The 13,942-nt window shown below is 49.1% G+C and overlaps 1 protein-coding gene and 1 long non-coding RNA gene across 2 annotated transcripts; one reads left to right on the forward strand and one right to left on the reverse strand.

Moving 5' to 3' along the window:
• Positions 1-2,395: 2,395 nt before the first annotated feature.
• On the reverse strand, positions 2,396-4,140 carry LOC113949123. The gene is made up of 2 exons (XR_003528363.1): positions 4,018-4,140; positions 2,396-3,013 (listed from the first exon to the last, which is right to left on the reverse strand). It is a non-coding gene; the product is annotated as an uncharacterized LOC113949123 (long non-coding RNA).
• LOC113949121 (ovocalyxin-32-like) lies at positions 4,013-12,728 on the forward strand. The gene is made up of 6 exons (XM_027647323.1): positions 4,013-4,258; positions 9,361-9,423; positions 10,226-10,400; positions 11,050-11,186; positions 11,965-12,027; positions 12,149-12,728. Exons 1-6 carry the CDS (start codon positions 4,028-4,030, stop codon positions 12,305-12,307), a joined length of 828 nt encoding a protein of 275 aa, XP_027503124.1. The 5' UTR covers positions 4,013-4,027; the 3' UTR covers positions 12,308-12,728.
• The last annotated feature ends 1,214 nt before the right edge of the window (positions 12,729-13,942 follow it).

The raw sequence follows: 13,942 nt of genomic DNA on the forward strand, positions 1-13,942 counted from the left end.
AGCCACAATTATCGATGAGGATAAAATAAAGCCCTAAACAATTCAGTTAAAATCAAGTAACAGAGCTTGTTCTTAATTATAGCAAGATGGTGAAGATAAAAGTGGAAAAGTTGCACAACAAAATAAACTGAATTTTGTCCAAATTCATTGTATGACATTACAGTCATCTGGTTGTGATTATGAGCCAGCGAGGTCTGTTCTATCCAAAGGGTATAGAAATAGCCTTCAAATATGAAGCAAATTAGCAATAACTGGCCTCTAAACAAGCATTTGATGTATGAAAAGAGAAAATGCAAACCTCAGAATGCTTTGTGGAGCAGCTGCCTGAAACAACCCTCATTTCCATTTCCATTTCCAAAGGGTCCAAGTCAGCTGTGACACAAGTGTGGTGCAAACTTGGGATGCTTCCCGGAGTGTCCTGGTTTCTGAAGGGGAACAGAGCAGGGAAGAGTGAGAGAGGTTCAGGAACTGACACCAGTCCTCTCTGAGCCTGGACCAGGTTAACTGGGATGAGAGGGAAAAAATGCTGAAGAGCCTACATACACCAGATTGTAGCTAACTAGAATGTATGGAATCATGGAATGGTTTGGGCTGGAAGGACCTTAAAGCCCAACGAGTCTGTGGGCAGGGACACCTTCCACTAGCCCAGGTTGCTCCAAGCCCCATCCAACCTGGCCTTGGACACTCCCAGGGCTGGGGCAACCACAGCTTCTCTGGGGAACCTATGCCAGGGCCTCCCCACCCTCCCAGCCAAAAATTCCTTCCCAATATCCCATCTGACCCTGCCCTCTGGCAGTGGGAAGCCATTCCCCTTGCCCTGTCACTCCATCCCTTGTCAACAGTCTCTCTCCATGTTTCTTGTAGCCCCTTCAGGCCCTTAGCTCACCCTGAAGCTTCTCTTCTCCAGACTGGACAATTCCAACTCTCCCAGCCTTTCCTCACAGCAGAGCTGCTCCAGCCCTCTGATCAACTTGGTGTCACCTCTGGACTCCTCCAACAGGTCGGATCACTCACTTCAGCTCCTTTTGTTCAGATCTTACACACTGTAGAGCTTCATTTTCCTGGCACCCAAGAGCCTGAACCAGCCTACCCTGAGGCCTGGCTGCTGGAGGATGCACTCCCAGCTTTCAAGGGTCAAAAAAACACAGGGCTTAAAAAAAGTACCTTTTCTAAACGTTGTGGAGGCGCAAAAGCTGTGCTTGTCCATGTTTACAAACTATTCTTGTCCGTGTTTACAAACATCGCCCCGGACCTGTTCAGCATTTGAGCTTTCGTTTTCCCCGGGTCAAATTGTTTTGTAAATCCAGAGTCACGTTGGATCAACAGCAAATTACAGCAGCATAATCCCTGCAGAAATGTTAGGAAACTGCCCCGGGATTGTCCCCGCTTTGTGACGCGGGTTCTGTGCCCCTGTCACCCCGACCCTGGGCTATCACAGCCCCTTTGTTGCCCTCGGGAGGAAGGAAAGAGCCCTATCACTGCCCGCGGGGCTGACCCAGAAAGCAGGAAAAGGAGGGGAACCCGAGGGAAAGGGAAGGGCACCGAGAGTCACGGATGGGGTCGGCACCGCAGGGCTCAGCTCTGAGCCTCCGGGGGCTTGCAGGCTTTTCCAGCGGGAGAGACAAAGCTGGATTTACAAGATTTCACCTCTTTTTAAGCTCTTACCTCTCACTTGAGCCTCTGAACTCCCCCAGAACCTAAAGCAGCCGAGCTGTGAGTGTGAAGCCCGTGTGCAGGGTGGGTTTAACTCCTTCCCTGGGGCAGCTGCAGCTCAATGAGCACAGGGATGGGAGCGGGAGGGGCTGGACCCTCTCAGCCCTCACCTCCTGCCACCCCACCCTCCTCACATCCTGCACCGAAGCCTTTCTCACCGCTGATCCTGCTCCACCTCCCTGCTTCCCTTCCATGGACCTGCACTTCCCCTGCTCCCAGGAAATCCTCGGGGCTCATCCCGCATCCAGGGTGTGCTGCGAGGGCACGAAGGGAACATGGGGAAACAATCGGTACTGCCCAAACCCCTCCCGTGTCAGCTGAGGAGAATCGCTCACCCTTACGGATTTCATTTTAAAGGGAATATCAGAGCTGTCATCACAGCGAGGGTAAATGAGGAAAGGCCGGATCTCGGCTCCTTCCAGCCAAACAGAAAATATCAGAGACACACATGGCAAGTGTCCCAATAAGGAAAAAATTAGCCTGGTCCCTCTCCTAAATTTTACACCAGGCAGGGACACCTTCCACTAGTCCAGGTTGCTCCAACCCCAATCCAGCCTGTCCTATGTGATACAGGGATGTGAAGATACCAACTCTTAATTACAGACTTTATTTCAGGAAGAAAAATCATGATCTCAAACAAAATTAGGACCGTTTATTGAGCTGCGTGGCACAGAAAACAGCGTTATAAAGAATGATATTATACCTTTATTGTGATAGTTGTAATAATGTAAAAATTGTAGTAATTTCCCTCACTGAGGGAAGCCTCAGAAATACTGAATTACAAGTTCTATGAAAAAGCATTACAGTAATAAAAAGAGACTTAAAGCTCCACAGGAGACAGTTTAAGTCTTTAACCAGAGTTCTGATTCACTTCTCTGAGGTCCCAGCCCAGAAATATTCCCCAATACACGTCCAGAACCATAAAAATAGACTCCCAGCTGCACATGCAAATACCCATTTGCTTGGATGGTAACAGAGTAGATCATTAAAACCCAGCATTTTTAACAAAGAAAGGGTTGCAGCCTTTTACATTTTACCACATTCAGTGTTTCCAAGAGATGCTTCCAGGAGCAGCAAGGCAAGAAGCCCACTTGTATCCCAAAAACCATCTTAAGGGAATCTGGCCGCTGTCTCAGTTCATTTTCTTCCCGTTACAAGAGATATGACCACACTGGTTCCAAAAAGCTTCACTCAGTGAGATTTATTTCAGGGAGGAATGCTTCCCTCTGCTTCTTGTGCACAGTTTTTGGAATATTTCAGCTGTGTCCCAGGGAAAGCACGTCTGGGTCTGAAGGAGCCTCTGTAATTTTGGGAAGTGTTGAGTTGTTGTAACGCTGAGAAGGAGCTAAGTGTGTTTTTCCACATAATTACCTATGTTTGTTCTGATCTGTGTCCTTATAGTGGCACATCTGTCTGGGAGCAGCAGTTTCTCCTCACACAGACGTTGCTCTTGGCTGAGGGGTTGTCTGAGGACCCCCAGCCCCCCTCAGAAAACCTGGACTGCCCTCAGAACCCCCAGTGCCCCTCAAGCCACTCAGCTCCCCTCAGACAACCCCCAGCCACTCTCAAGTCTCCCTTGTATCCCCCTCAGACTTCCCTGGTCCCCCTCAAGCCCTGGCATCCCTCAAATTCCCGTCTCCCCCCAACACCTATGGTCCCCCTCCCTGGCACCCCTCGAGTCCCCCAGCTCCCCTCAGAACCTCCATTCCCCTCAAATGCTCTTGGCTTCCTTCAGTACTCTGGCACCCCTCAAACCCACTGACTCCCCTCAGAACCCTCAGTCCCCCTCAAATCCCCCTGGCTCCCCTCAGTACCCCTGGTCCCACTCAGGTCCCCCTGGCTCCCCTCAGCACCCTGGCACCCCTCAAGTCCTGGCTCCTCTCAGACAATCCCGAGCCCTTCTCAGGTCCTCTCCGTCTCCCCTCAGAACCCTCACCCCCTCTCTACGTGCCCCTCGCACCCCTCATCTCCCCTCAGCACCCTGGCACCCCTCAAGTCCTGACTCCTCTCCAGCCCCCCGTGGCTGCCCTCAGATCATCCCCAGCCCCTCTCAAGTCCCCTCCACCTCCCCTCAGAAACTCCGGTCTCTCTTGGGCACTCCTGAAGTCCTGGCTCCCCTCCAGCCCCCCTGCAGCCGCCCTGGTTCCCTCAGCACCCTCCCCTTCCATCTGCCCCGTCCCCCCGGCAGGTGGGAGGGCTGAGGGAAGGGGAGTAGCCCAGGGACAGGACTCTGCCCGCTCTGACAGCGGGCGGGGACGGGCCCCCCGCTATTAGTACAGGACCTCCGCGGGGCCGCCCCAGTACCTCCCGCACCATGCCCGGGCTCCGCACCGCGCCCGGGCCGCCCGCCTTCCTCCTCCTCCTCCTCCTCCTGCTGCTGCTCCCCGCTCCCGTCCCCGCGGACCCCGGCGCCGGGTGGCAACTGAACCCCGGGAGCCGCCGGGCCGCGGCGGCAGCGAGGGTGGCCCTGCAGTACCGCAACTTCAAGGCGGGATCGCCCGGGGGGCTGCGGGCGCTGGGGCAGGTCCGCAAGGCCACCGTGAAGGTACGGGGGGAGCGGGGGCGGTGCGGGGCCGGGAGGGCGCGGGGCTTAGAGCGACGCCGGGGAAAGTGCAGTGAACAGCAATTATTATGTTGTTGTTATTGTATATAGCTGCAATTAGCAGTAATTATTATATTAATTGTTATATATAACTGAGGTTTGCGCGGTCCCGCGCTGGGCACCGGGGGTGCCCTCCCGCCCCTCTCAGGGGCCGCTGTCCCGCTGCCCCTCCCTCAGGGACACCCGGGTCCCCTCAGGGCACCGCTGTCCTCCCACCCCTTCCTCAGGTGGCTCAGGGCACCTGGGTCACCTCAGGGACCATTATCCCAACTCCCGTTCCTCAGGGACACCTGAGTCCCCTCCAGGACCACTGTCCCACCATCCCTTCCTCAGGGGCACCCAGGTCCCGTCAGGGGCTGCTGTCCCACCGCCCCTTCCTCAGACCAAGAACTTCATCTAAAGGCGATGCAGTTCCCATCAGAAAAACACAGCTTTATCTTCCAAACAGCACGGCAAATTGAGGTGACAGAGAGGGGCAGGAGTCCCCGAGAGAGGAGCAGCTGCAGGGGCAGAGCCTTCCCGTCATGGATCCTGCCAGGGATGCTCGGGGTGGTGCTCGGGGTACGCGGACCCTGCTCCCCAAAGGATGAGCCCCGTGCTGTGCAGCCCTTCTCCTCCTCCAGCTTTGGGGTTTTTTTTACAGCTCGATCGGTTTCTGAAGGCAAGAAATCAGGCAAAAGCTTCTGGGGAATGTTTGTCCCGGGCTGTAGATCCTGGAAGGAAAGCATTGCCTTTCTGGAGAGCCGAGGGGATGAGATTTAAACCCAGCCCTGGGATCCTGCTGCTGGGCAGCTCTCTGAGCAAGGGCTGCTTGGTTTGGATTCCAAAGGGCCAAATGCAGCACTGGATTCCACTGGATCCTTTCCCTGGCTCTGGAGACCTTACAACACTTGTCCTTCAGCATCTGCACGGTGTGTGCAATCCAGGCCCTCTCTCCTAAAACTGGGGATGTCAAATCTTCCCTTTCAAGAAAGAAGTTCTGAGCCAGCCTAAAAAGTTTAGGATGTGCTGTTGCAGTCCTGATCCTGAATCCTTCCCATAAATCCCACTTGGCAGTGGCTCCAAAACAGTTTGAAGCCTGACTTGCACGTGATATTTAACAGGTCAAAATAATTTCCAATTAAATCTGACAAAATGCAAAATACTGTGAAAAAAATCAGACTTTGGTGTAATGCAAGGCTGAAAGACAGTGTTAGCCCTGCCTGGGAATTCTGCTATGGATTCATCTGGAATCATACCCTTTAGGTAACTCTGTTCTCATCATCATTCCCAAATGTGCCATTAAATATAACTTATTAGGTGCTGAGTATGAACTTGCTCGTGGGACATTCAGTTTTCCTATGAAATTGCTGCAGACACCCCTGACAGGAACCTCCTGTGCTGTTTTATACTTCTTTCCAAACGGACAAATGCTCCTTCTGTATTTCCTGGGCAGTTTGCATATGGATATATGGATATATTTCCATATATAAATACTTGTGCCTGGCTGAAGAACAAGCTGGCAGCACTGCAATTCCCTAGGAAAGAGACTATCAGCAGGAAGAGGTTGGTGCAGATCCCCTTCCCAGCTGAATATTTGTGAATATTTGTGAACTGGTTTGGGTTGGGGGGAGGGAAAGGGATTTTCCTCCCACTCAGCCACCTGACTCCTAATACAGGAAGGAGAATAGTTTGTTATAGAGAAGTGAAATTCCTCCTTATTTCCTCCCAGCTCTGGATGAGGAGCTCACTGTAACCACTCTCTGCAGTTTAATTCCCCTTTTTCTTTGCACACGCTGTGAAAACAAGAGGAGAAAAGTGCTAAACGTGGTCACTTCCTTCTTTTCTGTCCTCCACTGGAAAAAAATGACAAGAATTTCCTGGAAGGAATGTGCTGTATTAGGTGAAGGCAGGAGACAGAAATGTTGGGGTTTGGGGGTTTTCGGTTTGTCTGGGTTTTAGTGATTTTTTTAAACAAGGCAAATTTCCTATTGGTTACTATATCAGTGGATCCCATAAAACCAGGATGATTTTATCATGGAATTCAATAATGAGCACTGTAATTTAATCCTGACATTATTAGCCCACTAGCTGGTGAAACTGGTAATTGGAAACAGGACTGGAGACCGTCCCCAGCCTGGAAAGGGTCTTTCATGTTCAGGTAAAATGAGACTTCAGGGCTTTTCTCTCCTGTCAACAACTAGCAGAGAGATGCCAAACATGGAATAATCCCTGCCTTGCTGGCTGCTCTTTGTTTGGTCCCTTCCTTGTTTCTCGAGTGAAGATCCTCTAGGAAACAGCAGCTCGTGGAATTGTTGAAACAGCTGCACTTTAAAATACACTTTAGATAAGAAAAGTCTTAGTTTGTGCCAGCTGAAGATCCCAGAAGTCAAAGAGGGAAGCTTTCAAAACACTGATGTAGCATTTCCCATCCCAAGCTGTCCTGGAAATCAGAACTTAGGAGGAGGTGAAGGGTGAAGGTAAAGCCAGGTAATCTTGTGGCTAAACTGCAGCACTGGATTAAACTGGACTAGAAAATCCCATTTTACAGGTGGATATTTCTCTTCACAACCTCACCTGGACACAGAACAGTGCAATACCACAACTCTGGTTTTAATATTAGAAGTCAATTAAAAAATTCCTTATTTTCTTACTTCCAACAGTGAGAGCCCCCTGTTAGGGTGGGAAAGGCAGGACCTGTGGCAGGGACAGCTCGCCCTCCTCTCTCTGCAGTCCCAGCTTTTCCTGCTTAAAAAAACTGGCTAAAAACTGGATCCAGGGGGAAAATGCTGGTGGGAAACACAGAGGAGGAGAGATGGAAACCTGCAGTTTGGGGTGAGAGAGGGATCCCCCCTTCCTGTGCCAGTGGGGAGTGAGAGCAGTGATTGTAAACTGATTGTAAACTGATTGTAAAATGACTCCCTCCTTTGGGACCTGCTCTGGAATTGCTGCTTTGGCCTCCATGGCACTAAAAATCCGTCAGGAAAAGCTGCAAGAATTCTGAGCCTGGAAATTAAACAATCCTGTGACCCAGATATTCAGTGGAAAAATGAATTACTCACTTGTTTTCTTCTCTTTTGGACACTTTTATCTTTGGCTGCTTTCAGATATCCCTGGGCTCTGAGGAGCTCACACTCTGGGAGGGTTTACAGATGATAGTGGGAAATAATAATGGAAAGAAAAGTGATGTTTTTCTTCGAACCTACAAATACTTTCATAAATGTACAATTATTTCCTGCCAAATGGACCTTCTCCCTCCTCCCTGGGAGGCTCAAAGAAGCCCCCCCAGCCTGAATCTGTATTTTAGCTGTGGGGCACCTCTTGAAAGCTTTCTAGGTAGTAATAGTACAGAAGTAGTAGTAATACCTACTAGTAGTACTGTGGTGGAGTTGTTGCAAATGAAGGGAGAAAATCTGCTTCAAAAACATCTCCTTCAAAAATATCTCCTTCCAAAGCACAGAATTCTCTATTCAAGTCCTGACCCTTTCAGGTTCTCTCATGTGCAGTGATGACCCAAAGGGAATAAGCCTGGCTCACTGTGCTTCAAAATAGCCAAATTTGATCAAATTAGGAATGTTATAAACCCCTGCAATAACAGCTCTGGGGTACCTTTACAATAATCAGAAAGTTAGCCTTAACTGCAGTGATTATTGTGAGAGTTTAGACCCTTCTTCCTTATCATTTCATTTGATTACTGATTCTTTGGCACTTCAGAAAGTCAGTTTTTCCCATTCTGCTACTCTGAGTGACCCCTCATGGCACATTCTCTGCCAATTTGAGGACAATATTTCGGGTAACACACAGAAAGGGGCAGGAGGAAGAGGAGAATGAGGAGGAACAGAAGAAAGGAATAAAAAAATCTGAGTTCATTCTGTTTCCTCCACCCTCTTCCCAGTGGGATGTGGCTCCAGCTCCACACTGGACTCACCCTAAACTTTCAGGAGGGGGTTTTATAAAATAGAACAAGTGATTAAAGCAGTTTGTCCTCTTACCTGCAGTTTACAACTCTGTGCAGGTACTCCAGGCAGGCGGGTGTGGGGCTTTCCTGACCTTATGGCATCAATAACTTCCTGGGAGAAACCGGGAAGGGAACAGGAGGGCTCAAGGTTAGAGAAACACAACCCCACGTTTGCTTGGGCTCCTCATCTGCAAACTGCTGCAAACAGCCACAGTTCCCCTCCTGCTCCTCTGAAGAGCATTGTGTTCAAAACCCGAGCAAGGGGAACAAATGAGTGCCCTTACACTCAAAAATACAGATATTTCAGGGCTCAGTCTAAAAGTTGGCAGGAAAATAAAAGACTGACCACGAAATAAAGAGCAGATGATGCCAAGACTTGTTATTGGGCTCTGCTCTTGCACAACTGGATGAGGTAATCCCAGGGAAATGAGTGGGTTTTATGGCCAATATTAAAAGACAGTTTCTCTTTCAGCCTGCTTGGAGCTGATTCAGAAGATCCCACACTAGAAGGCCCATTTGTTAACTGAAATCCTCGAGTTAAAAACCCCCAAATCCAAGAAAATTACACATTTCAGAGGTTTGCATTTCTAAGGCTTTTCAGGTGTTTTGTCCTCCTGGCTGCTTCCCATCAGCAAGGAGTTATCTTTTGCTTTTCCTTACCAAGCAGAATCCTGGATGATTGAACAGGATCCTTCAGGACTGGTGTTTTCAGGGCAAACCAGAGCAGACAGACCAGAATTTGTGGGGTGAAACCAGTTTCTTTCCCATCACCAATGACCAAAATCTTAGATATTAAATGAGCCTGTGTAACTCCTGTTCAGCTGTGACTCAGCAGGGTTGGATTCATTTATATATGATAGTCAGTGCAAAAATACCTCCTTGGACACTGAACACTCTCTAGTATGTTAGTATTTATGAAGTTACTCTGGAACAATCTGGCCCAGGAAGGACTTTGAGCTGGGTTTTCCCTCTTGCCTCTCAGTGAGGAAAGGCTTTCAAACATCCCTTGGTGTGCAGGTTATTTATGGTTGTTTCCCCTCCTCACTGCTTGTCCCAGCACATAAATAAGGCTTTAGTTCCACTGATGGCTGAACCTTTTCTCTTCCAGAACATCCCAGACTTTGGGCACAAGTATTACCTGCAGTTCAGCACAGAAGACTACAGGACTGGGGTGAGTTTGGGGTCCTCTGTGTTCCCTCTGACCATGGGCATGGAGTGAAGTTCAGCAGCTCCAAAACAGGGACATTTATGAGCTCAGGAAACGGATCTTTCCCAATGGAAAGACCTTCGTGCTCCTCCCTGCCTGTCTGGCAGGGGCTTTGCCCCAGGGATCACCTGAGAGATCCTCAGCCCTCACTCCTGAAGGATTTTAAGTCACCTCAGGCAACCAAGAGCCTGAGTGAAGCTTCCCAGTGGCCCAAGCTCAGTGACAGTGTGACAGCCTGGTCCTGGGGACATTATCCCTCTGTGCTCCTTATCCCACTGTGCTCATTATCCCACTGCAGCTCCTGCTGCTGTCCACACCCCAGAAAGGGAATAATGAGCTGACAGCTGCATGTTCTTCTCAATTCCAACCCCCTCCACTCTCCCTGTCACACTTGTCACCAGCTATTTTCCTGCCCTCTTCCTTCACACACAGTTTGTGGAATTCAGACTATTCTCAGAACTTAATATGAAGCTTTAGATTATTTTCGTTTCAAGGCTGAAGTATAATACAGTGAAAGTCCCTGTTATCAATTAATGTTATTTCTTAATACCCTCAAACACATTTCCAAGATGACTTAGTGCATTAATCAAAAACTTCTGTTAAGTCCCTTCAGCCTCGTGGTTTTAAACCATTTACTTTTCTGGGGGAAAAAAATTTATATCCTTCTGAAGACTTTCCTGACCCTTGACCAGCTTCACCCAAAGAATGAGTTGCTGGTAACTAAAATCTTGATCAAAGGTAAGAGTTTTAAAATCTCCCTTGACAGGAAAACGCCGGGAGCTGCCTGGCCACGGTGTTGTATCCAAGGAAAAAGTCTCCTCCTGTTGTCAGCATCAAGTGCTCACACACCAAAGACCAGAATGAAATCCAGGAAGAGGACAACAGACTCTACCAAAGAATCAGGCAGCAGACCAAACCAATAACTGGGAGCAATATTCCAGGTATATTCCTCCAGCCAGTCAGCTGTATTTCATTTATCTCCCAGGGCACTGTGAAAAACACAAGCAAACACATGCACTGCAAGGAGACACGTTATTTACAGCAGCACCCTGAAACCACAGTGCTGTCAAAACATTCCCCCTTCCAGGGATCCTCTGGGAGAACAAAACCCCTTTGCATTTAACACTGGCATCAGCACCACCTTCTGAAGGTGGTTTGGGTTTAAAAGCACCATTTTAAATTCGAGTAAATGCAGAATGCCCTCCAGGAATAACAAGAGCCCCAAGCCACAACCTCCCCAGCTGTGGCTGGAAATTCACTGGGCACGACTAACAGAACTTTTCCATCCTGGAAAAATTCCATCTTTTCCTCCCAGCTAGGTAAAGATTTCCATTACCCTGGATTTTGGGGTTCTCACCCCACTGTGGGACCCCGTGAATGTTGTCTTTTGGCAATGTCAGTCCTGCCACACTTTCCTACTTTCCTGGAATGCAGCTTTAGCATCGTTCTCCTCCCTTTTCCCTGTGACACGTCCGAGGGAAGAGTCTCATCCCAGGACCAGCCTGTGCCAGGCCAAAGTGCTCTGTGGTTCATCATTTTTCAGCTGAGCAGCCAGAATTGATATTGTTTGTGTTTCTGTGTGCCCTGCAGACAGCTATGGCAACATTGAGCCTGCCCTGGAGCCAGCCTGGGCTCTGGCTGTCGCTGGCAGCAGCTCCATCATGTGGGAAAAGTCCACAGAGGACGTGGGATACTTCCTGGCACAAGTGAAGTCGGTGAAGCAGTGGGTGAGTGGAGCAGGGAGCAGAACCCCCCAGCTCTCACTGCTGCCGTGGGTGTGATCCCCCAAACCCCAGGGCCTCCCCTTCTCCAGCATCTCCACCTCTGGACAAGCACTTTGTCCAGGTGTCGGTGGCAAAACTTTACTCATTTGGACAAAATTTGGCTTTCCTTGTTGCATGAGTGGCTTCTGCAGGTCCTGCAGTTCCTCAGCCCCACACCAGGTCACTCCCACACTTTGTGAGGCTCACAGGCACCAGCAGGCTCAGACCTGGCACGAACACCTGCCTGGGGAGCAGGTCTGACCCCCCAGCACATCAAACAGCAGCTCCCAAAGCTCTGTGACCCCCAAAACACCTGCCTGGGGAACAGATCTGACCCCCCAGCACATCAAACAGCAGCTCCCAAAGCTCTGTGTCCCTGTGATCCACGGGCAGGACCCAGTTTTTGCTCCATTCAGCACAAGATTTCTCTGAAGCAGAGATTAACAGACAATATTCTCAAATCCATCAGAGGGGTAAATTCAATTAATTAGCACCTGGGCCAGCCTGGTTTCATGGCAGAGAGTGGGGCTGCAGAGCCACACAGCAGCCATTGCCTTCAAGAATTCCATGCAGGAAGTGCTCCTAATTCCCTGTCTTTCCATCATCAAAACCCACCTCACTCCAGCCAGCAACCACAGTCCCTAAGCAAGCTCAGTGCAGCCAACTAAATCAAAGCAGGAATTAAACTTCAACAATATAAACTTGTGTTCCTGATAATCCTTCTCTTTTTTTCCATACCCAGATGAGGAAAGATGATTTTATTGAGTTTGACTACACTGTCCTGCTCCACGAAATGCCAACACAGGTAAGAAACAGGGGTGCAATCCCTCCTGTCCCCAGGAGATGGGCAGTACAAAGGTGATGAGTACACACCCATAAAATCAGTATTTCTCTATAAAAGAGGTGTTTTTCAATCCCTCCTGCAGGAGATGATTTCCTGCCACATGCGCCTCACGTGGCTCCCCGGGCGGCCTCTGAAAGTGAAACACTTCTGTGCCTCCCAGAGCCACGAGCTGAAGGAGGGATCTGGGCTGGGATCGGGATCAGCTGCTGGGCTCTCAGAGGAAAGGGAGGCCAACTTCTGAGGGAGAGTGTCAGAATCCCTGGATTCAGGGAGAAAATCCTCGTGCTACCAGAGCTGGAGCCGGCATCGGGTTTCCCCACAAGTCAGTGATTGGGATGCTTTCACTACTCTGTTCTGTGCCAAAATTATTTCCTGTCACTTCTCAAACTGCAAGACTCAACTTCTAGAGAGTTCTGCCTAAAGCCTTTGCTACTGCACATATACACAGATGAACATACACAGGTTGATTTTATGTCACTAATTAACAGTTACGTAGAGTTTGTAAACAAAGTTAATATATTTGGGTAAAAAAATCTCCAGGAAAGTATTAATCTGTCACTAAGAAATATCTGCCTACTGATTTTTTGGGTCATTTTTCGGGATGGAATCATGCTGGTTTTCAACTCACCTCTCCAATAAACCAAATACCATCAACTCAGGGGCGAGGCTGGATTTTCTTTCACTGTGCTGCTCTTGGACCCCAAATTTCCACCTTCTCTGTAAACTCTAAAACCAAAACAGACCTGCAGAGCCAGGAAGGCTCCAGATGGGTGAATTCCCACATTTGGGATGGGCAGGACACCCCTCAAACAGCTCTTCTTGGTTCCTGCCCTGTCCTGTTCCCATCCTGAACACCACGAAGTCGTGGGTTTGTCCTTTGCCTCCAAATCCAGTTGGGTTCCCAGAAGATCCACCACCATCCCACCTCTGCTCTCTGAGGTCGTGCCAAACTGTCTCAAATTCACCTTTTTTCTCCCCATTTGCCAGATTTCTGCCAGGATAGACGAAATCCTTACCAAGAACACCCCATTCCTGAGGGAAACAGGTGCTGGGGTGGCTGTTCTCTGCAGTTTGTGGTGGTTTTCATTATCCTGGATCTGTAATCAGTAACAATGATTCCAGGATTTCACATGACAGTTTTCCCTGCATGTATTTAAGCTGGGTGATGTCAACCCCCCGAATTCCAGTGTTTTACACACACAGATTGTTAAACCTGATTTCCTGACTGAAGCTTTTTCTCTCAGCACACACCAGGCACCACAATAAATTTAGGGAATGACATCCCACGTCCTCCTGGTGTTTTCTTCTGTGCTGGCAGAACATTTCTCCTCATCAAACGTATGAAATCAGAGCTGAGAATTTCAACATTTCTTAAAGAAGCTGGTGATTAAAATAGTTTTTGAAACATAAACAAGAAAATGGGATGGATTTTGCACTTTGGGGCTCTACTTTAGTGTCCTTACCTTGTTTTTGCCACTGCTCTGCAGGCCCAGACCAGAGGATTGGGCACTTCCAAGTCACCAGGTCAGTGTAACTCCCAACTACTCCACAGGAACCTCTGGAGAAGTAGCAAAGCTGTTGCAATTCTAAGGCAGCTGCTTTTAGGCCAAGACTTCAGCCTAAAACCTAAAATCATACAGCAAAATTCTTGGGGTTTTGGTTTTTCCCAGATTTGTGGAGCACCAGCACATCTGGCAGCAGCCACGAGCCAGGAATTCACATCACAGTGGCCTGAGCAGAGCAGGAAAACCATAAACATAAATAAAATCCCAACCACCCCGTTCCTTTCCTGTTTCCACACTGCTTTCAAAAGACAACCCTGAATTTTGGTAAAAGGTTGTTCAAGAAAATCTCCCAATGTCTGAGGACCTGCAGG

Source organism: Corapipo altera, unplaced genomic scaffold, assembly GCF_003945725.1.
Source record: "Corapipo altera isolate COAL_440 unplaced genomic scaffold, ASM394572v1 113, whole genome shotgun sequence".
Lineage (NCBI taxonomy): Eukaryota > Metazoa > Chordata > Aves > Passeriformes > Pipridae > Corapipo > Corapipo altera.